Source organism: Halichoerus grypus, chromosome 6 (genome assembly GCF_964656455.1).
Source record: "Halichoerus grypus chromosome 6, mHalGry1.hap1.1, whole genome shotgun sequence".
Lineage (NCBI taxonomy): Eukaryota > Metazoa > Chordata > Mammalia > Carnivora > Phocidae > Halichoerus > Halichoerus grypus.
The window spans coordinates 42279236-42306896 of NC_135717.1; the positions used below are offsets into that span (position 1 = coordinate 42279236).

At 43.6% G+C, this 27661-nt stretch overlaps 1 protein-coding gene and 1 long non-coding RNA gene across 4 annotated transcripts in view; one reads left to right on the top strand and one right to left on the bottom strand.

The window, feature by feature from the left end:
* The window catches only part of ADARB2 (adenosine deaminase RNA specific B2 (inactive)), a 415338-nt gene extending 393459 nt beyond the window's left edge, over positions 1-21879 (bottom strand). Inside the window, exon 1 of one of the 3 annotated variants that reach the window (XM_078075081.1) lies at positions 21426-21870. In XM_078075081.1, the coding sequence (XP_077931207.1) occupies positions 21426-21525 (100 nt within the window). In that variant the 5' untranslated portion in view covers positions 21526-21870. Of the gene's footprint in view, positions 1-21425 lie in introns of all 3 variants that reach the window. The other 2 variants (XM_078075080.1, XM_078075082.1) reach the window with 2 other exon arrangements.
* Positions 21880-22047: 168 nt separating this feature from the next.
* LOC118536276 (uncharacterized) lies at positions 22048-27338 on the top strand. Its single transcript, XR_013448970.1, has 2 exons — positions 22048-22397; positions 24252-27338. It is a non-coding gene; the product is annotated as an uncharacterized LOC118536276 (long non-coding RNA).
* The last annotated feature ends 323 nt before the right edge of the window (positions 27339-27661 follow it).

Below are 27661 nucleotides of genomic sequence, written 5' to 3' on the forward strand. Positions count from 1 at the left end.
ACATGTGTAACTTCCTCCTTTACAAGGAATAGAAAGACCGTTGGCTCTGACATTTCTAGGTTATTCCAGATGGTGGTAGACTTCTTATAGCTGCCTAGAATTTAGTACGACTCTGAACTGTGCTTTCATGCTTCCAAAAGCATCCCGATAAAAAAGTAAAGCTTAATTACATTCTCTGGGTATTTTATCCACGTAAAGTTAGATTGATGCTTAGTTTTAATTTCCAGGATTTTCAAACTACCCATTATTTGTGTTGCTCAAAATCTACCCATTAAAAATTTAATTTCCATATTATGTATATCACAGATCCATTAAGACAATTCACAAAACAATAATGTTCTAAGCTGTATCTAAAACAGGTGTTCCAAATTCATGCCCCTAAGTTCCTCCAGGACAGAAGCCTAAGGGACAATGACTATTTTCTTATTTATAACTGTATCTTTGCCCAGTTCCTGACACACAACGGGTGTTCAAAACAGTTGCTTTATACTAACTGGTTATTTTCCAAACAGAAATAGAATAGTTTTTCATCTCGTAAAAATTAACATTTTTGGAAAGAATTCACACAGCTCATATGCAGGCAAATATTACATATTTTTGATGAACTCTGTCTCATACAGAGGGAAGAAATTGCCAGGTGTATTACATTATTCATTCCTTTCTTTTCTTTTTCTTTGCATATGCTCTACATGAGGAAATAGGTGCAGGAGTACCTCATGTGGTTCCTGTGTGGGGAGCTGGAGGCTGCCTGTGGGGTGTAATCTGAGGGCACTGGGAAGGCTCCTCTTCACCCTTCTCCAGAAAGATCTCTCTCAGTCTTGTTGTGGATGACTAAAACCACATTATAATGATTGCACTGGGTAAAAACTCTTTTCCTACTAGCAAGCAAGCCCCTTAGTTATGACAACATGTTTTTCATCATTTATACTTCCTTGTGAAAGTGTATCACATGGTTTCCAATGTCAGCTAGGTGACATCAGGTTTTAAGAGTGACCAGTTGAAAAACAATGTCTAGTTGGAAGGAGACAGGTGGAGTCGGGGCTTGGGCAATCAGAGCTCAGACTGAAGCCCCAGGACACCTGGGAGGGGGATACCTGGTGACAGGCCGCCATAGGAACTTGGTTGATCTGTCTCAGAAATGCTCTAAGCTGAAGGACACAGAGTCCCCAGGAAAACACTCAGTGTCCCCGGCCAACGCTCACCTTACGCATCGCATGGAACTCTCCTGGCCATGGGGGGAATCAGGAAAGAAAATTAGGTTGTGCCATATCAACCTTAGGATTTCACAGTTGGATGAGTGGGTAGCAGGGCACGGAGCTTGGTGAAGGAACAGGATGCTCAGACGCAGGAAATACAAACACAGAAATGCAGTCTGTATGTGTGAGTTACCCACGGTGGGACTGTGCTAGGGGCTTGTTCTCAGGTTTTTACGAGGGTTTGAAGGAGCATTTTTAAGGCCCCAGGTCCTCTTTTGTTTGGCCAAAAGGATATGGGAATTAAGCATTTCAGGTGAGGTGCTCTATGAAGAGACTGCAAGTCAGCCTCAGGGTCTTAGTTGCAAAAGCTTGTTCGAAGCGGACGTGGCCAGAATTCGATCTGCGGGCGCTAATTGAGCACCTCCTGTAGTTCAGTGAAGCTCCGTGCCCCTGGTCTCGTGGGGATGTGAAGAGCTGAGGTCGCGCTCTGTCACTTTCAGGCTAGCCATCCAGGTATGATATTTACTTGCTTCCACAGGAAACAGAGAAGGCTAAGGTAAGGTGCATAGCACAGGTACGTACCACGGAAAGATAACCACAACACAATCGTGGATCGCACCCGACACACAGTCAACCGGTGGTTTACAAAACGTGTTCCCTGGAGTTCCGATGGTTTTCAAGCCTTAGTTCTTTCTTTTGCAAGAGAAGACTCCCTGTGATTCCGGTAAAAAAATGTTCCACTGCTTAAAAAATATTTGACGAGAATCGGGAGGACAATGTGTATGTAAAGAAAACTTAAGAGAAGGAAGGTTTTCTTTGAGCTAGAATGGCAGTTCAAAAAAAAGGAAAATGTAAGCAGTTTGTATATAAAATTGGAGGCGAGGATTTGGAAGCATGCGAGGTCAGTGCTCTAGGTCAGCACTACTCTGGGGGAAGGGAAGCCATATAACATCGGCCGCGTCTAAGCTGGCCCCGCAAAGCACTACAGTCTGCTGAGGGCTGAGATCTCCATCCAGAAACCGGCCGGAGGAGCAAACAAAATTGAGGCATGTTGTTTTTAAAGCTAAATGCTAATCTTTGTTTCATTTACTGAAAACTAAAGCTAAAATAATTTGCCTAAAGAGCATTTCTAATCTGCATGGAGCCTTTACTTTGCTGGTCAGTGCTGGCTTTCTGGGCGTGCATTCAGAATGAAAAAACGGTATCCTCAAAATTCAGCCTTAAATGGTAACAACTGGATGTGGGTCCTATAACCTACTTCTTACATTTTGTATGTAAATAACTTGACTTGGCTTTTAATCTATTGGATGCATATACGCTCTTGCCGCAGGAAGCCTCATGCCTGGCGTTATGGTCCTGACATAACCATGCCAGCCTGAAGGGTAAGAAGTGACCCCACGGAGACTGTGAGCCCCTTAACCACTGCACGCACATTTTAGAACTGGCTCTGTGTGGACAGTCCACGAGAACCAGCGGATTAAAAACCAGATGCTTCATTGAAACCTTAATGAAGTCCTTTTATAACCATAATATCCAATTAGTTACATATGCTCTCACATGTTCCTGAGTCAAAGAACCTAATTTCTTTCTTCCTATGGTTTCACACCCTGCTTTATTGCTTTGATGAGAATACAAGAAGTCTATAATGCAACTCTTTATGTTTCCTTTCTTGCCTTGGCTACCAGGAAGACCAGCACTTTATCTAATGCTCGGTAGTCAGATTATCCCCCCAAATTCTTCCATTCAATCTGGAAGTGTATTTTCATTTGCAAAGGTTCACTGTATCTCTGACTTTTATGGTAATCATATAACCTTCCTTCTGAAAGTAAGTGGGGTTTAAGGAAAAAATAAAAACCACTAAATGATTTTTTTTTTTTTTGCTATATGAATAATAGATTTTGATTAACTGATTGGGAAACTTTCACAGTTATTTCATATTAAATGTAATAACATAATTCTTTTAAAACAGTGGGTGACAATTGACCCCAAAGATCTAGGAAATGTAGGAATGGGCGGGTATTGTGATACTGAAATGGAATAGTCTCCCAAAGAATGCTGAACAGGAGTAAAATCACTGTGTGGGAGGGCGACCTAGCCAAGGACTCACCACCCATTTCCCAGCACTGTGTGTCTCATTTTTGCCTTGCTCTTCTATTCTTTTAAAAGGATCCTGAAAAGAAAGTCATATGATAGTTCTTATTTATAAGAAGTTGAAACTAAATGCATTAGTTTTAAGCAAAAAGAATATTTACTGGAAATAGGGGACTCATAGAACGGACAGAGGCTGGGGAAGCGGAAGAAAGGAGGAGGTGCTCCGGAAGGTTCCAGAGCTGGGCGGCGGGACAGTGAGGCTGGATGCCTCCATCACTCCTGGCCTCCCTTCTCCTCCAGATGACAGCCAGAGCTCTGGACACCTTGCTGGACAATGATGAACGCTGGCTGTGGGTTATGCTTTGCAGTGGCCCCTCCAGGTCCAGTGAGCACGTAAGTGCCACCACAGGCCATTTGGCTTCCCCAGTCTGAAAGGTGGCTTAGATTCCGAAGAGATGATAGAAAACAACCCGAAATCTGATAGATAGTCCTCTAATATGGCTGGTGACAGGAATAAAGAAGGTGTTTATGGGTCTAAAAAATTCTGGATCTTAGGAAGAACACAGAAGTTTTAGATCAATTAAAAATCGTAATACAGACTACTTAGTAGCAGATTCCATTGGGAAGGAGCCAGGGAAAATGTTCAGCAATGCTCCATTATGTGGGCATTTCCTAAACTTTATCCCAATGAATGCTAATGTTAAGTGAGACTTTGTTGTATGGTCCTCAAAAGTTAAGTTTAAAATGTTACACCAAAATTTTTAAAAATAATATAAATTACATTGCATGCTTCTCCTTGCCTTCGATATTATCAACAAGCACTCGCTCTGAGAAGCCTTGTAATAAAACAACTTGCTAAATTTATAAAAATCAAACTATCCCAAGCTTTTTTTTAAAACATGCATCTTGAATGTTGCATGAATCTCCCCATTTGGAAATTTTACTTTCCTTCGGTCCATGGGAGAAATGACCTGTTATAAAATATTGTCAGATTTATGATTCACAAATCTCTGAATATGTATCTCTAATGGATGTCAAGGATCTACTGGAGAGAATATGATAATAAAATATTAGTTACTTTAAAAATCTAGGAAATAATCTGCAAATTCACATGTGCCTTGGCGGACAGGAAGGCATCCCCGAGCCTTCTGGATTCACACCGGGACCTGCGGGGCAGGCAGCGCCCCCGAGATCCCTACTGACTGTGTTTTCTCGACACTGACCTGTCCGTCCTCTGGCAGGACAGCAAAAGGGGCCTCCTGACACAGGTGTACAAAGCCACATTCCCCGGGTCTCTGCCTGATTAGGTTGTGAGTTTTGCGTCGGTTTTGATTGTGGAAGTTTTCTGAGCTCTTCTCAGATTGGGCTCATGTCTCAGTGATTTGGGGGCAGAAACATCAACATACACACGTGATGGTGATTGATGTCTGGCTACAGGAGCCCCTGGTGTCAGGCCATTGCAGGCGTGACAGGGGCGGCTCGCGGGCCCGGGGGGCAGTGACACCCTGCAGTGGTACCACGCGACCACGGGCGTCCAGGTCCTGCCCCCCGCAATGTGTTCGGCTCCCCCACCCGTGGTCCTCCATGCCCTGCATTGGCTCTCTGCTTTCGTTCCCATTCTTGGACTGTGCTCTAGAAATAGTTCCAGGCTCTTCCAATATATATGCACACCAAGGATGGCTTTGAGTTGATTTTGTGAAAACAATCAAAAAATGGAATGCTGTCTTAGACAAATATAAAGTAGGAGCATCAAAGCCACAAATGTAGCAGTAATATAGCTCTCAGGAAGATGCAACAAAAAAGGGAAGGAGAAAAGAATGTCTTTCGGGGGGTCTTGGAGTATTTAGTGGAATTGTAGTACTATTTAGGGTTGTTTCGTAATTTCTGGGGCAGGTGACTTTAACTGCCTCCGCCGGGAAGCTTACAGGCATCCCTTCTATCTAGTCCCTCACTGCAGATGGACCCTGGCCCTACCTGGGCAGACCTGCCCACATGACTACCCTTGTTAGGAGATCATTGGTGGAGGCTTGACAGTCCACTTGCAGCAAATTCTGGGACAGCAACTAATATAACAGTGAAAAAGAAGAGGAAATAGTATAAAAGACAAGTAGATGAACAGTTGTATTTATTGTTTTTTTTTTCACTTGCATGTGCCTGGTGTTTCCCAGCCCTTGCTTGGTGTGGATGCATTTACCTGGAAGGTTATCAGGAGGTTCAGGGCATCTGTTACTTTTCCTTAGATGAGTCCACATTAAACATTATCCATTCGATGTTCCCATTACTTCGATAACAATGATCCCACAAATACAGTTCCACTCTGAGACTACAACACCTTCAATTATCGTAGCCAAAAGCCAAGGCAGCAGGGGATTGATGAATAGACTTAAATTTCAAACTCAAGAGTTTTCCCTCCATCACCTTGGAGGAACCTCAGCAGACGACTGACCAGGATGGTAACGGATTCATTATTATTCAACTTGCGTAAAGAATTAAAGTCACTTACAAACAACAAAACAAACAACAAAGCAACAAAGAGAAGAAAGTGGAGCAAAATATTACAAGAGGTAAAAGTTTACTATGTGTTTTAGGGCCCAATAAATGTTAATGTTGATATGAAAGAATTCAGAAAGAACAGGTATTAAAAATTAACTTAAAAAACATAAGCTTATGATCAGAGTATTTTCTAAATTTGCCCATGCATTGTTTTCCTCTGGAAAACTGAAGAGTTACATTCCGCGACCTGGCTTTGCTGTTTTCATACTTGGAACACGAAGGGCAGAGACACGATTGCACACACATTTTAAGCCACTCAGATTAGGAGCAATTTTTGTTGTAAATCGACGGGGAGTTGGAAGACATTTTTACAAATAAAGAAATTTATGCATTGGTATTAGACCAGCGGGGAAGTTCACAAAAGCCCAGTTAAGCCGGATATACGGCCTGCCATGTGCAACCTGAGTCCCATGCATAATATTGTTGAGATGCTGCATCCTTGGTAGACTGAGCTCTGTGTCCCAGGCTCAGGCCCCCTTCCACCGTGACCCAATCTGTGCTTTATCATTTCTCAGCTCTTCCCTCGTCCCTGCTCCAGATCCAGACTCCCCCCTCAGTCCGTGTAACCGACTGGAGAGCGGCCAAAAACCGCCACTCAGTCCTCCGTGTTCTCCACGTTCAGGCAGGACAGGACATCCCATTCTCATTTCTGGAGAAAAGGGATCGAGATTCATTGGCCCATTATAAATAAAATGTCATCAAGAATTGGTGATTTGTTTACAAAGGAATTGAAAACACAACAGAGATCCTACCTGCATGTGTTTAGGTAAAATGATGTTATAGATAGAATTTTGAACGGATGGGAGGAGTGATTTCAGTCTGTTTGTGTGCAGTGGAGTTGTGTATATTGAGCCTTAGTGCCCCTTGGTTATGTTGTCGGAGTGCATTGTGCTTCCTTGTGAGGGTTCTCAGTGGTCTCACCGTTTTGTTTTAAAGTTGGCATTTCCAGAATCGGTGCTCCTATGGTGAGTTCAGATGTCCTATTGACTATTCTGTACCCAAATTTGTTTCTGGGGTCCAGATTTCATCCATTTACTCAGTGAATTTAAAACAGAGCCTATGTGTTTACCTGTGGCTTCAATTTGATTCTGACTTTGTTTCTCCAGCACAGAATCTGAGCCAGCTTAATCCAGGAGACTGGAACGGTGAATTTATCCTTTATGCATGAGAGTGGCTAAAACACATTCTGTGCACAAACACACAGAAACACACACACAAAGTAATGCAGAATGCTTTCATTTTAAATCCATACACAGAATAACCAAAAAAGTGTATTTAAATCTGATGAATTCATTTTATAATGTTCAGATTTAGTTCCAGCATTTCACTGAATGAACAGTGTGTTTTGTTTTCATTGCAAAATATTAACTAATTTGAAATTCACAACAAACAAGGTGCTCATCTAGACTTATCGTTCCGTGTATGGTGTTGTGTATGAAGAGCATGCTGGCTTCTTCTTTTTTTTCTATTTGTCGTTTGAGAGAGAGAATTTAAAATGTCCTCATCTCTAATCTTAATTCGTTATATTCCTTAAATATTTTTGCCTTACACAACAATTTACTTTGGAATTTAATCTACGTGCTATACTTATTCTGGAATATATTTTGAATTTCAATATACATGCTATATAGACATCTGAAAACTGAAGATGCTGACGTCTGAGTTTGTTCAACGATCTCTACGGTTTCTTTAATCTTCAAATCAGAAAATTGTGTTACTGACACCACTTAGGCAAATGAACGCACAGGGGAAGATATATAGACACAAATATTTGCATAGATGTGTATTTACATATATACAAACACATCCACATCCACACATTCATTAAGACATTATGAACTGGTTTCACGGTGAAAATGGCAAGTACGAGACCCTCCTTGGAGCCCTTTCGACCATGGCTTTGTGTCACGGCTGTTATGGGCGCCAGCACACTGCTTCTGAGAAGTTTCCACAGGAGGATCCCAGGGGGCAGTGAGCACCACAGAGCCCACAGAACATGGGCTCCGGTGCTCTGCCCACCCTTGCCATGGAAGTCCCCTCCCTCTAGGGGCCCGCGTGTTCAATTCCACCCAACGGCGATGGTTCTTCTCATTGAGGACCCACATTCCTGGACTCCAAGGCTGGCTCTTTCACGCCTTAGCTTCCTGAAGTAACTGCTTATCTCTTTGGGTCGCAGTCCCCTCAGCCATAAAATGAAGACGACGTTAAGCTAATGATACCCTAGGATCCTTTTTATCGCCTGGTAAGAAACGTATACGACTGATCCTACTCCAGTTGGAAGAAGAGTGGTCAGTCAGGGATGAATATGATCCTCCCCCATTCACCCTTCTTATAATTATGCTAGTTCACATGATCATTAACTAGAAATGAGGATCTTCAGAGGGGCAGGAAAGGAGGAAACAAGGCAAGATAAGGTAAAATTCACTAAAGTTTGTCCCATCACATTGGGTGACAACACTCATGACAAATAATAGAGAAAAATGTTCTGGACATTATTTAATAAAATCTGATGTTAGTCCAATTGTACAAGTATAGATCATCCACTAGAGATGTCATGGTTCATATCCTGGAGATATGATGGCCAAGAAATGGAACCTAGGAATTCTTTGGCCTGCATTGAGGTAGACATGATGTTTCTGGAAAGAAAGCACTGATAACCTACAGAACACTTTAGTTTTCAGGAAATGTCTCTGAAGGTGAACAGAATTGTGCTTTTCTGTCTGTTATGGGCTGGATTGTTTCCCCCCAAGTTCACATGTGGAAGTCCTAACACCCAGGACCTCAGAATGTGACCATATTTGGAGACAGGGTCTTTAAAGAGGTGATTAAGGTAAGATGAGGTCACTAGGTGGACCCTAATCCAATCTGATTGGGGTCCTTATAAGAAGAGGAGGTCAGGACACAGACAATGTGTGGAGGGACAACCACGTGAGGACACAGGGAAGGGATGGTGTCTGCACGTCCGGGAGAGAGGCCTTAGGAGACACCAGCCCTGCCCACTTCTGGACCTCGGACTCCCAACCTCCAGCATTCGAGGCAGTGAACGTCTGTTGTTGAAGTTGTCCTATCTGTGGTGTTTTGTTATGCTGGCTCTCGCACATGAATACACTGTGACCTAGACTTTTGTGTATAGTTATTTCGACTAATGAATACAAAAAGCCCCTCCTATTCTAAATTTTATCTTAAAAGTTCATCTATAGATAAAGAAGATGTGGTCCATATATACAATGGAATATTACTCAGCCATCAGAAAGGACGAATACCCAACTTTTACATCAGCATGGATGGGACTGGAGGAGATTACGCTAAGTGAAATAAGTCAAGCAGAGAAAGTCAATTATCATATGGTTTCACTTATTTGTGGAACATAAGGAATAGCATGGAGGACACTAGGAGAAGGAAGGGAAAAATGAAGGGGGGGAATCGGAGGGAGAGATGAACCATGAGAGACTCTGGACTCTGAGAAACAAACTGAGGGTTTTAGAGGGGAGGGGGGTGGGGGATGGGTTAGCCGGGTGATGGGTATTAAGGAGGGCACGTACTGCATGGAGGACTGGGTGTTGTACACAAACAATGAATCATGGATCACTACATCAAAAACTAATGATGTGGGGCGCCTCGGTGGTTCAGTCATTAAGCATCTGCCTTCGCTCAGGTCATGATCCCAGGGTCCTGGGATCGAGCCCCATATCAGGCTCCCTGCTCCACAGGAAGCCTGCTTCTCCCTCTCCCTCTGCCCCTGCTTGTGTTCTCTCTCTCGATGTGTCTCTCTGTCAAATAAATAAATAAAAAATCTTTAAAAAAAAAAAACTAATGCTGTAATGTATGGTGACTAACATAACATAATAAAATTTTTACAAAGTTCATTTATAGGTCACCTAAATATGACATTGAATGAATATATATATATATACATACACATACATGCATATAAGGGTAGACGATGTCTCTGCATTCGTATGTGAAACCTGATTATTTTCAGATGGAGGTGATTTTAATATTAGTGATAAGAACCCCGATCTTAGCAATAACAACTTAGAATGGAGAGAAACGAGTCAGGGCCATTTTGGGAAACAGATCAGCTCAGCCTAAACACCCACAGAAGAAAAGTCCAAATGAGTCAAGGGATTTCCTTCATCATCTGGGTTAAGAATCAGATGGTTTACTGGTGAAGAGGTGTGGATGCTAATGTCCAATTTCTGCTGGTTTCAATTTTACCAACTCCTACTTTTATTGTTTCCTGATGTTTGAGTTTGGAAACGTTCTGAAGTCTCATTATAGATAAATATCTAGACCTAATGACTGCAGCCAGCATCACTGGTGCCGACGTAAGCAGACCAGTGCTGGAGCTTGGGCGTGGGTTCTACACACGAACCCTGCTTAGTGAACAAGTACGAGACGGAAACAGAGATGGAGAGACAGAGATAAGGCCAAAGTTCTCTAAGAGGTAAGAGACAAGAAGGACCAAGAAGCAAGCCATCTACATAGAAGCGAGGGCAGATTCAGGGATGTAATCTGTGCCCACATGGCAGTGGGAACGCCTTCAAGGACTATTTGGATGAGCTCTATGTCCTACTTTGTACGACCTCCAGGCAAAGAATGCCAAGCTGCTAGATGCCACGTTGGCGTCCTTTCTTTGGTTTGGTGCTGGACTTTTGCATTACACAGACACATGCAATGCTTGTTCCTCGCAATGAGGACGAGTTGAATTTTTGTTAGCCAGGAAGCAAGATGGTGGCTGAGTTCTTGGCCAGTGCCAGGTGGAGTCAGGTGTGGGAGATTCAGGGACAGACATGCACCCTCGAGGCAGGTGTTCCCCAGGGCACAAGCTGGATGCACAGGAGAGAGGCTGTGGAAGACTCAAGGGCAGGGGACACGGAGCTCTGAAGACCTGTTCCCCGGGAAGCATCTTTGGAATTTGTGTGGGCCTGAGGGTTTCATGTCACCCCATCCACATGCATATCCATGAGCGTGCCAATCATCAGGGCTGCTGGCTTGACAAACGGCAGAGATGTGCCTCTCGAGCTTTCTGGAAGGGGGTTTTGTGAGCTATTTCTTCAGCGTGGACTACAGACAAGCCAGAGACAAGTGAGATGTGCTTTCTGACTCTTTTAGGGCATTCTCAGAGCTTCTGTTACTGCTTAATGCCTGCCATTTACCATGGTGGCTGACATATAAAGGTGTCCCATAAATGTTTGCTGCATGAATAGATTCAAATTTACATAGCAACAACTTAAAAATAAATCAGACAGCAACCTTTATGAATTTGCAGTCTGAATCTAATAATTGATTCTATGGCAACCATGTACTGATGGTGTACAATGACATAGCCACTGTACTGGTTTATGGGAGCACAACGCTCATCAGGGCCCCCGTCCCAGAAGTCACGACACACACAGAACGATGCCTGCCTCTCACACCAGCAGGTGATCCTATGTCCTCATCCCGGAGACGGCTTCTGAGTACCGGCCCCATACGCTCTCGCCCAACATTCGTTCCCTTATGCAAACTGCTACGGCTCACACGATCGGTACACAATCCCCTTAGAAAATGTTCCTTTCTCCTATAGGGTCCTGATGATTTCTTTAAGCAGTTCTTATTTCAAAAACAAAATCAATGTTCTCCGTGGGTTTTAATTGAGTAGCTATTACGTTTTGACATTGTGGGAGAAATAAAAGTGTTCAAACCTAGAGGGGTTTGTATTTTAATGAGTTAGTTTTTACACAGGAGTTTCACTTGATGTCATAAAAGAAATATAATAGCAATCCAATTTTGTAAAAAATGCAATAATATTTTGCATTAAAAAAATTCCCGTAGGACCTAATAAGTGTGTTAGGGTCATGATAGTCTATTTTCATTCTCTGCTTTGATTTTACATTTGTGTGTGTAAAACCCCATATACAACATAAGCCCAGAGACGAGGACCACGCCAACTCATGTTTCTTATGTATTTTCAGCTCCTAGCTCCTTGACCTTAGTGAAGACATGGTTCTTCCTTCAGATACAGCCCTTGTCTGAATGCACATAAAATGTTTAAGGCAAAACTGCAGGCAAGACAAGGATGCCCCATACTTTTAAGTTGAGTGCCTTTCTGTTTTAGAAGGTACAGAAAATAAAATGTAAGAGGGTGAACTCTGAACAGGGCACGGAAAGGAAGAGGCGGAAGTCATTCTCTCTGTCTCCCTGTCTCTGTCATTCTCTCTTCAGTAAAATCTCTTCCAACCATGTGGTTTTTGTTTCTCTCTTGTCTTGTGATGGGAAAGGATAGATCATTTTTTATCAGTGACAAAGACAAAAATATTTATTTCACTTGGTGTGAAATATGCACAAGAGGATAATTTAAAAGAATGATGTTTTGGAACTTTACTATTAATGAATGTTAACCTCAGGACCATAAAGCATGGTCATACACCAAGGCCATTTTTTTCACTCTCTCAAGGAGTCTGTGTTCTCAATTTACTCAAGATTTTTGTTTTCTGTACACGGTTTTATAAATGTCCATCTAAAAATGTGTGTATATTAGACTTTTGATGTTTCAGAGTTAGATAATCTTTTAATATTTTGAAATCTCGCATTCCAACAAATGCTTATGTGTATAGTGGACCCTTGAGCAACATCAGGGTAGAAACGCCTACCCCCGCGCAGTTGAAAATCCTCATAGAACTTCTGACTTCCCCAAAATCTAATGACTACTGTTGATGGGAAGGCTTATTGATTACATGAAACACATAGTTTAAAATCCTCATATGACTTCTGACTCCCCCCAAATCTAACGACTAAAGGCCTACTTGACAGGAAGCCTCATTGATCACATAAAACACGTAGTTTGTATGTTGTATGTGTTGAATACTGTATTCGTGCTATAAAGTAAGTGAAAGAAAAGAAAATTAAATTAAAATTAAAAAGTTATAAGGAAGAGAAAATACACTTACGGTACTACCCTGTATTTATGGGTAAAAATCTGGACCCACGGAGTTCAAACCCGTGTCGTTCAAGGGTCAGTGGTATTTTAAGTCTAGACTCTGCCATCTCTGTGTATATGTGGTGGGCATATATGAGGAATCTACCAAAAACACGCAAGTGCATTTTTTTAATGACTTGAATTCTATTCATTATCTACATATAAAAGCCCAAATTATAATTTAACTTCCCTACAAATTGGCTGAAAAAACTCAGGTGATTACATAAAATTATATGAACTCTCAAATTTGTTAGATCTAAAGTAAGTATCATCCTAAATGCTTAATAAGTGAATATTTCCCTGAATTTCAATCAGAATTGAATAGACGGCCCTCTGCAGATGCTGACAGAGCATGGATGTAAGGCCTGGGCACCCGTTTACTACACGTCAAGGCTACCTGCCCAGGGCTGTGTCTTTCAAAGGCTTGCAAAGCGAGGGGACCCCCACGCTGTTGTCTTGGGGTTTCTTACCAGCTACTGTTTATCCTAGGATTTTCCCTGGGGGTATAGCAAGGATTTCTATTTCAAATTTTTTTCTTTAGAAAGAAAATGAGCAGCATCGAGTCCTTCACATAAAGGTTTAATTGCTATATATATATATATATATATATATATATATATATATATATATCTCCTTGAACCATGCGTTTGGAATTAAAAAGTCACCTCCTGTTGTGATGTTGCTGGAATCTGGGTTGTCTTTTAAAAACTTTCATCTAAGGCATTAGTAGGGAGAGCTGAGGCGTGCATAAAGATATCTTTATGTCAATGGTTAAATTTGGCCCTCTATGTTTTTATTCACTCAAGGAAGAGTAAAAGGTGGTACCTTTAAATACTCTTTCACTGAACACCCAAATTTATAAAAGTCTTCTTTTGTTTGACCGTCTGAACTTGGGCACATTTGCCACCTCAGTGCTCAGGCCCCACGCGATCTGGTGGAAAGAGAGTGCGTGTTTCCTTTAAGGACCCAATGCTTTCATAGCCCGGAGCCTAATGCAAGTGGAGCATCTGTTACTGCCAGGGTTGAGTGAACCCAGCCAGACTTGGGGTGCAGAGGAGGTCAGAATCTATTTTGCTGATGTTTCTGTCATGTTTATTAAATTGCACTTTTCCAAAAGCAATTAAACTTTTAGGAAATACTGCATTAATTTTAACGAGAGGGAATCTGGGTACTTCCGATGGACTGACAAAATCTGTTTTTTAATCAATTACTGGTGTCCGAGGCAGATGCTCTGAGCCGGTTTATTATGATTTGCAGGTCCTGCTTCTCAGAAACAGCAGCTCCCCCACTTTTTATTGTTTTTCAGCAGAGAAGGGACTCCACTCGGGTTTGCATTGTCAACTAGTGACAGGTCCTGTTTCAGAGAGCCGAGTCCCCTCCACCCTATTTTAATGCCCCATGTAGAAGACGTATTTGAGAAACCATGTAAGACACTGCAAAATGATGAGGCGGGTCTTCCGTCTCTCAGCTGTGGGAAACAAGAATCAGGGTTTCATCTGAAATAAATGGAGCAGCGAAGATTAATTAAACCTATAAAATTCTCTTAAGCACATCCTGGTCAAGGTATTTAAGAGAACACTTCCTATTACGTGCAAATCATCTGGAAGTGTGGGGCGATCCCTCAGGTGTAAGCTTCACTTCTGTATAGTGCGGGCTCCAGGAAAGAATGTTTACTAATAAATTCTGAGCAATATCAGTTTCATTTTTTTGTCCAAATGGTGAAGCAACAGCAACAGAAAGAAACCTTGATCTCTTTCATAAATAAGTTCTCCGTAGGCGCTGTTACAAACATGCTCAGTGGGATGGATGCAACCAGACTCTAGCTCAAGTGAGCAGGTGCTTACGCTAGAAATAATAACTGTCCTGGTCCACCTTTTGTCTACACCGCTGGATTTCTCTCCCTAATCCCTCAGAGATTCTGATCCTCCTAGGGGTGGAGACAGAGCAGTGCCTTCCGGCTGGAGGCCAGCTCCTGGGGATCTTCACGTTGGAGCGGGATTATCGGCTGCACACGCGGCCACTCGGACAGTTTTTGCACCAGATGCTTGGCCGAGCCATTTCAAGTGCACACAGCAGAAGAAAAGCTTTTATCATTTCATCTCTTAGAGAGTCAAAAGAAACGATCTTAAAACCTAAGAGCTCCCTGAGCATTTATATTATATGTCTCTTCCATCTTAAACATGAATGCTACTTTTCTTTGTCTAAATGCTCCATTTACTGAACACTATTTCTTAATGAAGCATAAAGTCCCCTCTTTAACACAAATATAAAATTTAGGTTACCTGTTTGCTATTTTTTGAGATTTAAAATGTAACCTTAACTATTGATCATTTTTATAATTTAAGACAGATACTAGTAAACGCGTGTGTATATTACACAAACACACAAATGCGTATCACGCCAAGAGGACCCTTACTAGCCACTTTCTCACCAGAAACCAGGTACTAATTGTATTCATTCCTCATCAATAAGATAATAAAATGAACTTATTTTTGCTGCCCTTCATATGCAATACCTGTAACTAGAATGAAAGATGAGTAAATGCCCACAGGGTATGGAGAAGACCCAGACACTCAGATTAACTTTTTTTTTTTTGAAATATTTATCACTCTTCAGAAAACAAAACCAAACAAAACAAAATAAAAAACCCCCACCACCTTCTGTCTTTGCAAGTGATCAAGTTTAATTTTGGGAAAATTACCGATCTCTTAAAAAGCAAATCTATCCATTTCTAGGTTGTGATTCTTTGATGTGGTTCCTGGGAACTGGATCCACTCATCAACGTGCAGGTGAGGACAGGGGCCTCTAAGAGCTGCGTTTGTCCGGATGTTACTGAGACAGAGCCAGTCAAAAATCAGACGAAAGAGCCTCTGTACCCCTATTCCTTTTAAATAAAATAAACAAATCAATAAAAGTTTAATCACGGCAGGGGGATGTGTTGGAACCAAGGTAAGCACGCATGCAGGGACAGGAGTCTGTCACAAATTTCTAAATGTGCCCTCCTTTCTGTTTCCTGAAGCTCACGGAATGCATCAGATTTACATGTGGATCAAGAATTGGATAAATGCTCCCCCTCTTTTTGAAAGTAAGATCCCTTTATTTGATAGTGGTACATCCGTAAGTGAATTATAGTATATTAATAGTTAGGAATAAACAATTCTCTTTGCCTAATGAAACAGTTAACGGCATATACTTCTATATTTCAGTGGGAGGAAAAACAAATTGAAGAGATGGGGTTAATTCAGGTTCACTCTACTTAGAGATAGTTAACGATGTGACTTCAGACAGGGCATTGCTGGGCTGTTTTTCCTTGTAACGCAGAGCCACATGGCCAGTGTTTTGTGAAGGATATCCGTGCTTTTCATATTTCGCTTGGCATTCACTTTTTTTTTTTTTTTTAGTTTAGAAATGGCTATAAGAAGTGCTTCTAAAATCTTGTTTTTACCATGTGGAAAATTTATCCTTGTAGAAATCTTATTTGCTAGTAATTAAGAGCCCAGTTAGCTAATGCAGCATCTATTTAGAAATAATATATTTACATATTTACATGATGGAAGAGCAGACTAGTATAATTATTTTTGGTCTTATGAATTGTTTAGAATTGTCCATGTTATGAAAACACTAGCATTCATTCTCCAGCATTTTAGAAAAGGAAGCAGGCAGACCTACAAAATGCTCAAAGGTTTCAACTCTCTTTGCTGTGCATGCAGGTACACATAGGCACAACAACAAACACGTGTGTGGTTTTTTAAATTGAACACTGAAGGCTCTCAGAGCGTGAGCTATCTTTCCATGCCTCCATTAAGAAAAATACAATTTCCTTATTCTGCATTTCCTTACATAATGCTCTTCTGGGACAGTGCTTCGGCCATCACCGGATCACCACTATTTAGATACGGATACATGAGTCTCATATTTTTATTCTAAATTCAAGTTCACTCATCATATCTAATGCCCTTGAAGCAATCTCAAATTACTGCTGTGATACGGGTCACTAGAAATCAGAGGTACTAACACAGATTTTAAAGAGAGAGGGTGGGGGGAGAGCCCTACTCAATGAGATGACGGCGCGCGGTTTAATCAATTTAGTTTTATCACGACATCTAGTCCTTCCTCTTGAGCTGTCAGACAACGAGGCAGGCGGGAGCATGGGGACGCGTGGTGCTGGTGCGGGGCTGGGTCCCACCAGCCGAGATGAGGCACGGTCCTGTGACACCCAGGCCGTGACAGGGGCGAAGGAGCCCCACCGCCTGCCCACCTCATCCTTAACACAATCTTTCTATTTCATTAATTTTTCATGGAATCCCGTTTCACAGCAAGCCTGCGTCTGTCGTCCATCTTCTGTACTTATTCTGTTCCTTTTGCCAACTTTTTATCTGCATTTCACCACAGTCAGCCAGCAGCCTGTGCTCCTGCCCTCCTGTGATTCGTCAGCTTACCTGTACAGAGCACACCTTGCATTGCTGTTTCCAAAACTCACCTCCAATTTTCTGAAACTCTGTGTAACCCCTCACCCTCCAACAATATCTAGATTTCAAGCATTAACTGATTTTGCTGCCAAATGCCTCAAAAAAAAAAAAAAAAAAAAAAAGAAAAAAAAAGAAAAGAAAAAGAAAGAAAGAAAGAGAAAGAAAGGTCATGTGCTGATGACCGAATCCAATTCGCCAACTGAAAACAAATGATTGTTTATAGAGCATTTCGAATAGTTTTCCAAAGTTCCTTCTTTTTCTCTGTCTGGTGACAGAGGCCCCTGGCTCAGAACCCTGTCCTCCTGTTTACCTCTGGCAACCAGCTAAATTTGTATTGGTCCCTGATCCATCTCCAAATAGGTTTGCATCCAAAGAACAGTTTTTAAAAAATTCCTATGAACTTGAGTCACTTTTACACATTGTATGTGCTCATGGTCGAATACTAAAGATATTTTATTTACAAAATGCATTTCATGCTGATGCATAGTTTTTTGCAGGACAACCACACTCACGAAAGAGCAACACAAATACACAACAGAATGTAGGTCTTATTTTAATGATTAAAAATGCACCTATGCAATCCCTCGGACTCGTTACCCAGTGGTTGGGAGATTATCTGATAAAATCGCAAGTGATTTATCATTATATAGCATGCTGTTTCCATGAGTACCTCTTATTCCCCCTGGCTGAGTTGATACTAATTTTAAATAACCTTAAACCTTTACCTTTATCATTTTGGACTAAGTGACAGATCTTTGATAATATTCAGGCACTCAAGTTCTTGTCGAGTATGGGAGACATTGCTCCAAGCACCTAAGGCAGACTCGGCTGTGCGCGATCGCCTCGCATCGTTCCACCCAGAGCTACAGAATCAAGTGCTGCCTCCCCGAACCCCCACAAGCAGTGAGCTACGAGGGTATTTAGTAGATAAATAAACTGCACAAACTACAAGAGCTCCCAGTGTTTTCTGACAACACGTCTCTCACATATTACACAGCGTGAGCAACCCTTAGCCACCCACATGTGTAAAAATTACACGGCTTCCTTCTCCTTTACACTGTTTTGTTTGTTTGTTTTTTTAGTTGCCTATTTTTCTCCTACCCGAAACTCAAATTTTGACATTTTTTTCACGTGTGCAGAAAATGTAAATCCTTCATAAATAATTTCTAAGAGAAAGTCCCAACTAAAAAGTAACACACCGAGAAAATGCAAAAATACATCATATTGGGTCCTGATAAGAGAACGGAGAGAGATTGGTGGGTGGGTAGGTTTGCTCTGAGCATCTTCTTTAAAGTTTATCTGGGAGACAAATGCAGGTCCTGGCTAGTTCATACCTGGGACTAAGTTTTTTTTTGGGTTCTTACAGATATATACCACTCCCTGTGTGGTACTGTGACTAAAAATACCGAGTACAGGAAAATATTTTATTTCTGAGGCCTTGGACCTTACTTAAGACTAATGCAAGCATCGTACCAATCCCACACTTAAGCTGTAGCTACAGTTTTAATTTCAAAACCCATGGATTATTTTGACAATAATAAGTGAAGTAAAAAGAAAAATCATGTGAAAGCCACTTTTGGAGTTTACACACAGAGAACACAGCTTTTCACGGCCCCGGGAGCTAAAAGTTAAGATGCATCTTCAAAAATCACCCTTGTTCCTTAGAATAGGGGGACAAATACGTACCACTGGCAAATAAGGCTAACATTTATTCTAATTTATTTATTCCCATATAAGAAGAGCCCTTTGCTTTGTGCTCACAATCAGTGCCTCCAGCTAGTACTCCATAGAGCCTTACCCAAATTCCTTCACAACCACCAATGCACACATGGATTTTAAATTGTGACAAATACAGAGTTTTTCTAAATGGACGAACTTAAAAGCCGAGGCCATTCTATTCAACCCTGCTGTTGAGATTCATGACAGTTAGAGCATAATTTAAATTCACCATTTTTCTTGGAAGAACAAGGATCTGTAATAACTAGGAATTACACATAGACTGACCTATTCCAAGCCAGTGCAAGTAACGGTTTAACGTGTCCCATAATTGCTATGTTTTCTTTTTAATTTGCTCACTTACATCTATATTATTAACTTTTCCCTGAGAAGTGAATATTTGGCAGTTTGAGTTGATTCTCCTACCGAGGTAGCTGCCGGCAGATGCCACAGGAGATTTCACCCCCACACGTAAATCTACGAGGCATAGGAATTAGCACACGCATTCTCATGAGCCTTTCCCACCTCAGTTTTTGGGTATGAAAATGAAGATACTTGGTTTATTCGAAATAACCAAGGCATAGAGATATTTCACATTGAAATTTCACTTTGAATTGTTGTAGTTAAGTTTATAGCAAATGAAGCCTTCCTTCAGATTTCTTGTTTTTCTTTCCCAAATTGGATGCTTCCTAAGCCAGCATGGCTGACATTTAAAGGTAAGAAAAATGAATTTGGAGAAAGGCACCAACGTCCGTCAGCTTGTATTTTATTTCTGTAGAATGCTGTTTTATTGTGAAATGTTAGTCCAGAGTCTTCCATTTTAATAGTTAAAATAGACTAAACGAAGATACTGGGAAACATGAACACTTAGAATTTACAAGATAATGTTTCCTTTCTTCCTCTCTTAAAAGTTATAGTCATTATTAAATTCTGTGATTCCTGCCCCCATATTGTTGTCACTTTCCGTTGGCATTGTTTTGGAAGGCACCAACAGATCCGTGTCGAGATGAAATTTGCAGGGAACAAAGTGAGCAGCCGGCACCACTCTGGCCGCTCTGAGAGTGAAACAGGATCACAGAATCCCCCCGTTCCGAAGCCCAGGGCTCTGACACCCCCCGGGAAGGTGTCAGCACCTCTGCTCCCGGCGGTCCTGACACAAAGCCCTCAGCAGTGACTGATATTGGCTCGGATGTCTCCAAGCTGCCTGGCTAAGTCCTGTTATTGAAGAAGCCGTGAAGGGCTCGGGAATATTTGAGGGCAGCTGGGGAGGGCTGTGGCAGAAACTTAAGTTAGGCCACTGCGAAGATGAATATTCTCCGGGGAGGCTGAGCAACCTCCACCGTATCTAACAATGCATCCTGCAGCAGAAAACTGGAAAATCTGATAAATTTTAGTCGGGTCTTCCCCACTGTTCCGTAGGGCTCTGTACTCACTCCTTTTTTTTTTTTTCTTTTTAAAATCAGCACATTTCAAATAATAATCAGAGCTGAACTTTCTCCTGCAGACTCATCACAGGGAGCTGCTGATACCAAGTTCCTCTCTGGGAAAGAAAGAACAGGAGGCACTGGGAGAATCTTTCCCGGCTCCGGGGACTGCGCGCAGGCGGCGGCGGCATTTTTAGGGCATTTTCCCTTGGCCCCCGTGTGGAAGCCCTGGGCTGGTGGTGGAATGCACTAAGTTCCCGGCGGCGGTCCCCAGAACACCAGTGACGGGCGCAGGAGCAACCTGTCATCAGGCTGCTTTTTCTCCCTTTCTGGTTTGCAGGGTTTTTTGTTTTTGCCACTAACCAGCTGTGATGCCTATTTCTCTTTCCAGGTTTTAATTTTTGCGACCCCCCCCCCCGCCCCAGGACCAGCCCGTGCTTTCTGCAGGTCCCAGTGTTTATACAACAACGGGTACCAACCCGACTAAGTAGAAACTGTCAGCCAATTTGGAAACGTGACTGCCCAGGCTCTGCCCACTCCTTCCTCCGAGACAATTTGGATGGTCTAAGAGCTGGTTCCAGGAGGTCTTGTCCCTGTTTCTGGGGCTGCGGGCTTAAGTGAGTGTTTCCTCTGGCAGCGTGTGCTAACGTCCCCTCTTTTGAAAGGGTCAGAGGCAGAGCCCCGGGCTGTGGAGCGCGCCAGGGAGGGAACTGTCCTCCAGTGAGGCTGCCGGGTGCTCCGCTCCGCTGCCCCTGCCTCCCTCCTCACGCCGCTCCCAGCCCAGGCTTCGCGGAGCCCGCCGCTCTGTTCCCCGTTCCCGGCTCCCCGTCCCCTCTGAGCTCGCAGAAGCCCCGGCCCTTTACAAAGGGATCTGAACTGCGGCGCGCTCTGCTTTGTACCGACGCCCCGCCGGCCCCGAAAGTAGAGCTGCCGAAGCAGGCGGCCCCCGCAGACACGAGGAGGAGGGCGGACGAGCGTGCAGTTAGCGGAGCAGCGCAGAAAGCCAGGTCCTTACCTTTCCTCTTGGACCGCCGTCTCCTCCTTCTCTTAGACTTGCATTTGAGTTGACTGCTCAGCCCTCCGGACCCTCTGCTGGCCCCCAGCACCGATGCCATGGCTGAGACTGAGCGAGCAGAACGCGAGAGGAATCCTGTCTCCAACAGGCTCACCTTTCCTGCTCCCGACGCCGCCGCTGCTGAAGGCTTCTGCAAGCCAGGGAGCGGGCTCACTTTTTAGGACTGAGCCCTCGCACGCTCCCGCCTCCTTCTCTCGAATTGCTCCGGGTCTCCGCCTCCAGCTGGGCTGAGAGCCCCGGGAGCAGCCCCGCGCCCAGCGGCTCCACGGCAGGGCAGGACGCGCGCGGGGAAGCAAAGGTGCGCCGGGCGGGCTGGGCGCTCCCGCCCCAGCTCTCCTCCTCTTCCGGGCGGCCTCTCTTGATCTGGGCTCCAGACGCAGGGCTCCTACTTTGGCACCTCTGCTAGTTGTTTGGCAGCAGACACTTTGAAGCCAATCAGGCAGGGAGCTTGTCTATTTGCTGCTGCAAAGTCTAATTAGGTCCAATCACAACTGTCTTCTGGCTCTGACATCAGCACCACCAGCCCTTCGCATCCCCTGTCAGCTTGCAAACTCAGCTCCCATTTGGACGGATGGAGCTGCCCAGGACCCGGTGGCAAGGGAACGAGACGGCTCAGGCGGGAGGGGACAGCATGCAGAACCAGCTCATCTGGGAGCAGCCTGAGGGGGCCGCTCGCAGGAGGGCTGTACCCGGGGAGGCAGGCTTCCTGCCTCGGACCACAGGACAGCGCTTCCACTCCGCACACTCAGAAAGATGCAGTGACTACGTCTCTCTCCAAACAGTTTTTAACTAGTTAATTCATTAGAATGCTCCTTGTGCCGAGGGGGAAATATCTCTCTAAGAAATACGGAGACCTCACCTCCTCAGAAGGGGACTAAGATTTGCAATTCCCTGGAAGACAGCCTCTTAGGGGTATTCATTTTTCAGAGACTGCATGTTTGTCTGTTTGCTTGTTTGTTTTGTTTTGTTTTTTTCCCTTCCTATCCCTTGGCTGTTCCCGTTGCCAAAGAGAGCTATTGCATAAAGACTGAAGTGTTGGGATCTGAGTCTGATTTTTAAGGAGAGGGATTTTAATGGGTTGCTTTATTTAGGTAACAATGAAATGAAACATAGGGAGGGCTTCCATCTGATGGTTTTATTGCCAAATATAACATTTGGATGAAAGAAAGTCATATTTACCAGGAGGTGGATTGCAAATTGAAATAGTTTTCAACAATTTTTTTTTCAGGGCTATCCTATTGTTTTCAAGACTATACTTATGGAACACTAAAAATATAACGTAAGATATAAGAAGAAAAATAGCCAAGGCATCATTATTGCCTTTTGCATTCAAGTCCCATAAGCTATTAATTATAATAGTAATGATTTGGAAAAAAAAAAATCCACCCGCAAAGTCATTAGCAAGCATATTTGTCATATGTTGATATGGAAATGGCACACAAGTATTTCTGTTATTTACTACTTTATACATACTGTTTCCAAGCTCTTTTTGGGCCTAGAAATGTCTAGATAATTTTCTTTTATAAGGAAAAATAACCCCTTAGGGGACATGGGAAACAATTAGGATGTTCAGATGTGTTATGTGGTAAGCTGATGGATCAGAACTCATTTTTCATTGGTGAGAGAGAAGAGGACATGTGATTTCAAATCCTAGCTCCCCTGCTCTGACTTCGGGCAAGAAAACAGGGCCTCAGTTACCCTATCTGTGAAATGGGCATCACAATGACATCAGCTTCACGGTTTCATCCACACCTGAGAATCGGTATAAACAGTGACTGGTACATGTTAATTACTCTGTGATTGTTCAGTCAATTAATCCAGTAAATACTTTGGAGAGAATGAGTGTAGATCACAGGTGGACCTCAGAGAGAAGGAGCTTTAACTCTTCGGTTCATTTCAGACTGATAAATGCAGTGGAACCAGGCCCCTCCTCTGTGCCTCATTCCACACTTGCATTCCCCCAACAGCACAGCTAAGTAAAACTGCTGATAATTTGTCTCGGATGTTGGACAGGTGCATGACTTGCCCACCTACTCTCTGTGACACAAGAGATATTTGAGAGCATAAACCACACGCGGAGATGTGGCTGGGGGACTCTCAGACTCCCCAGCTCCCTGCAACTCCCCTGCACGGGCACGAAGTTGTCCCACTTAAAACTGGTCCCCGAGTTCAGAAACTGAGGGAGGGTGTTTTAGGCGAGCCCTGCAAACAAGTGCATAGTCACCTTCAAGGCTGTTTGCATCCAGCGCTGGCCTTGCTCACAACCCCAGCATCGCACCAGGCAGGGACTCCTGCTGTTTTGGAGCATGGGTACAAAAAGCAGAGAATACAGCTCCTTCTGCTTACATGTTGCTTCCGATTTCAGTGGGGGGGTGGGGGAGGGGCGGTGAAATCAAAACCTGTTTTTTAACACTTAGTGTAGATTCCAATTTGAAGGTTGGTTAAGATAAAAATGTTGGCCAATCTTTGCCTTTCTTGAAATTCCTCCAATCTGTTTGTTGTTTGTTTATTTTGGTGTAGTTTCTGCAAACATGGCTTTAGCCTAGAAATGTACTATTTTCTGCATTTATTTTGCATATGATAATGCATCATGGATGAGGCAGGACTGGCGGTAGAGCCTCAGAAAAGTCTGTCCCTTGTAGGAGGAAAGGCTTTTGAACAGGTTCATGATTACAAATACTTTAACTCAAGGATGGCGTAAAGTGAGCCATGTCCACAATCTGCCATTCTTCTGATGAGCCTCTCCGCCTTTTGTCTGTTTCCTAGAACCCTTCGGCGAGGCTTGGCAGCCTCAAGTGATGAGCAGAAGCTGAAACAGGAACAGGAGCTGATGTCACCCATCGGGAGATGCCACTGGTCTGAGCCAGCCCCTGCCCTTCCCGTGGAACAAAGAACTGGGCAGGAGGCTCCCGGGACAGGCAAGGCTGCCCAGAGCCACCTGCGGTCCCGCACTGACCAGTGGCTGGGGCACTGCACAGGACGAAAGTAAGGGCTGCTCAGAGCCTGGCCCGAGGGAACCAGCTGGCCCGGAAACCGCCTCTGTGTCAAGGAAGGCGGCCCCCGTAGTGGCTGGGTGGGCTCTCCCCGGGCCTTCCCTCCCAGCGCTTGCTGGAACGCTAACCGCCCAGCTACTTTGGGTTACTTCCTCCCCGCCCACCTCTCCATACCCGCACGGACCATGAGGGGTGCCACATCTGTGGAGGACACTGAGCCGGGTGCAGAAGAGCTCCCTTGGGATTCATGACTGTGGTTGCTGTTTGCTCAAGGTAAGGACAAAGTTGACGGCTTATCCTGCGACTCGTTTGATGTTCACAAAGACTCCGTGGGAGCAGGACTGAAACTCAGTTCCTTTGAAACAAGAGGACACGGAGGCTCAGAGAACTTAGGAAACTTGCCATGGGTGGCGGGGGTCAGATCGAGGGCCCGCACCTGGGCCATCCCAGCGGGCCAGCCCGTGAGGTTTACCACTCTGCTCTGCCGGTTTTTATTCTGGAGTCTGAGATTGGTGTGTTTTGTGAGCTTCTACAAGCCTGCCCTGAGATACTGACATTCTATCAAATAGTGACTCTGAGCTTCAGTGTTTATGTGTGTGTGTGATTTATAAATGTGTAGGGTTACATAACACATAGAAATAACTCCTACCTATACCTACACCTGTACCTTTACTCGGCACCTGGATATCTCTATGAGCCTCTGGATATATACAGGTATCTTTGAATATCTAGATGTGAGCGTGCACGTGTGTATGAGTGAGGAGCTGGTCACCAAGGCTCGCTGTGGCTTCCACTATTCCTGGATACACCTGCAGAGTCCCGTGCATGTGTTTATCACTCTTGAGCACTCCATATTTATCTTTCTGTCTTAGAACAAGCCTACGATGTGGGCAGGAAAGACCTCATTGTCCTTACTTTCCCTGTGGGGTTAAGAAGGCTCTGACTGTTGGCGTGTCTAGACCAAAGTTGCATTACTAGATAGAGAGAGAGCCAAGACTCAGTTGGGATGTTCCAGCATATTCCAGAAAGAACCTGTATCAGAACTCTCAGGCTCACATAGCTGACCAGACCTTCTGTTTCTGCTGAAGAGGAACCTGAGGCCTGAACCAGGATACATGGTTCAAGTAACTGCATCTTCCAGCCAAAATGCAAGTCCTTTTATTGCCATACCTGCGTGTTTTCCTCTGGACTTCTTGGCCAACATACAATGATTTCACTTCTTAATTCATCACAAAGTCTATATTTCTAATCAGTTAAAAGTAGGTTCTGCAAAACAACTAAGAACACCCACAGAAACTAACATGACTTATTTAGAGTCCAAATTTTGGCTAATATCCTGTCCCCTATGAGACAATGCCTGCTAGGTGGAAAGTAGCAGAACAAAGGGTCCCCTGGACATGTGTATGTCTGCTGACTCACAACAGTCTCAGAGATGGCATGAAATTATTACCTTTCACAAACAGGGAAATAGCACAAGAGCGCTGTTTTACTCTTTCATCTTCGCCCATTGTTCTTAAATTTAAATAACTCACATCAAAGAACTTGGACATGAGACCTGAAAGTATTGGAAAATAATATATCAAGACAACAGCGGCTATGACACAGGCATTCGTATTCACGTTCCATCCCTGGGCACGGAGGGACCTCGGGGAGGCCCACAGGTGCGGGACACAGTGCTGAATGTGAAGATGCTCTTTGTACAAGGCTATTATGAGAATTATTTTCTCTTTGTTCTTTTTCTTTCTCCTAAGCATGCCTATGGTTTGAGAGAACACCGGGCGCATTCTTATCAGGTTCCTGAATGAACATAGTGTAGGGCAGGTTTGTGAAGTCTCTTTTTCAGACCTCCATGTGATGTTACTTGTTGGCGCATGCGCGCGCGCACACACACAAGTATATGCATTCTCAGGTCAGATAATTTTGGCATACAAAGTTTTCTTCATGGGCCAATATCACAGATTTTAATTCCAACGTACCCTTGCCAAAGCACATCTTCAGGCTAAAACTTACTTGAGTTCCGTATTAATGTTTAAAGGAACACTACTTGGAAAATACAGGGAAAGAGAAAAAACTTCAGAATTTGTCACCACCAGACCCGATTCGGATTCTACTTTATGTTGTACTATGTCCAGTTTTGGAAGTCACTTACCCCTCCTGAGCCACTTCTGTAAAAATGAGCAGAAGTAGCAGCACCAAGCTGCTGATGAGAACAAGGCCAAGCTCCTTACGAACGGACCCTGAGATGCCAGAGTCACTGACGAGGTTTGCTCTTGCCTTTCAGCACACAGTGCCTCGGTTTTAATCAATGGCTCCCCCACAACCAGCAAAACGGATACAAATCAAGATGGTCTTTGAGATACACAGGGCCCACGAGAAGATGGCCTCTCCCTGCGTGGGCCCTGCAGGCACCAGGGCCCCATCGATCATGCAGCACAGGTGACCGAGTCATTGATCTCTCCTGCAGCTAATTGTAACGCTGACCCCTTTTCCTGCATATGCAGTGTCCTCTGGATGGGCCTGGCTGCGGCCGGACAGCGTCCACAGGCTGTGTCTGATGATCTCTCAACAGCTGGTACAGTGAAGTAAGGCATTTTACTACTAAATATTTGTGTAGGGTATGAGAAACCATGACCTCAAATACTCCTCTTCAACACCACGGATAGATTCAGTTACTTGCACTTAAAATGCCTTGGTTGCTAGTTTCTGAAGTGTGAAACCTTAATATTTTATTGAATCATAGAGAATTACCATAATTTAAAAGCCTTACTAATGCACACCCCATCCTAGAGTTTCCCTTATGTCTTAAACCAATACAGTTCAAACAGTATATATATATGTGTGTGTGTGTGTGTGTGTGTGTGTGTGTGTGTGTGTGTGTGTATAAAGATATGTATATATTTTTCTGTTTCAAATCTCCTGGAACCAGTGATTTTCAAAATGAACAACGTTGCATCCCCAGAGTGCTGTGTGACAGCGTGAAGAAAGGAAGAAAAGGAGACACAGATGGAATTAATGGTTTGGGGTGTTAATCAGTGTAATAAATTGAAAGGCAGGATGAAAGCTCGTCAGGAATACATTTCTGTTGTGTGAACGGGGTGGGCTGATGGAATGGATTTATGTTAATTCTCTACCCAGATGTTTAAAGTCCCAACACTTTACTTCCTCCTGCAGTTTCTTGGAGTC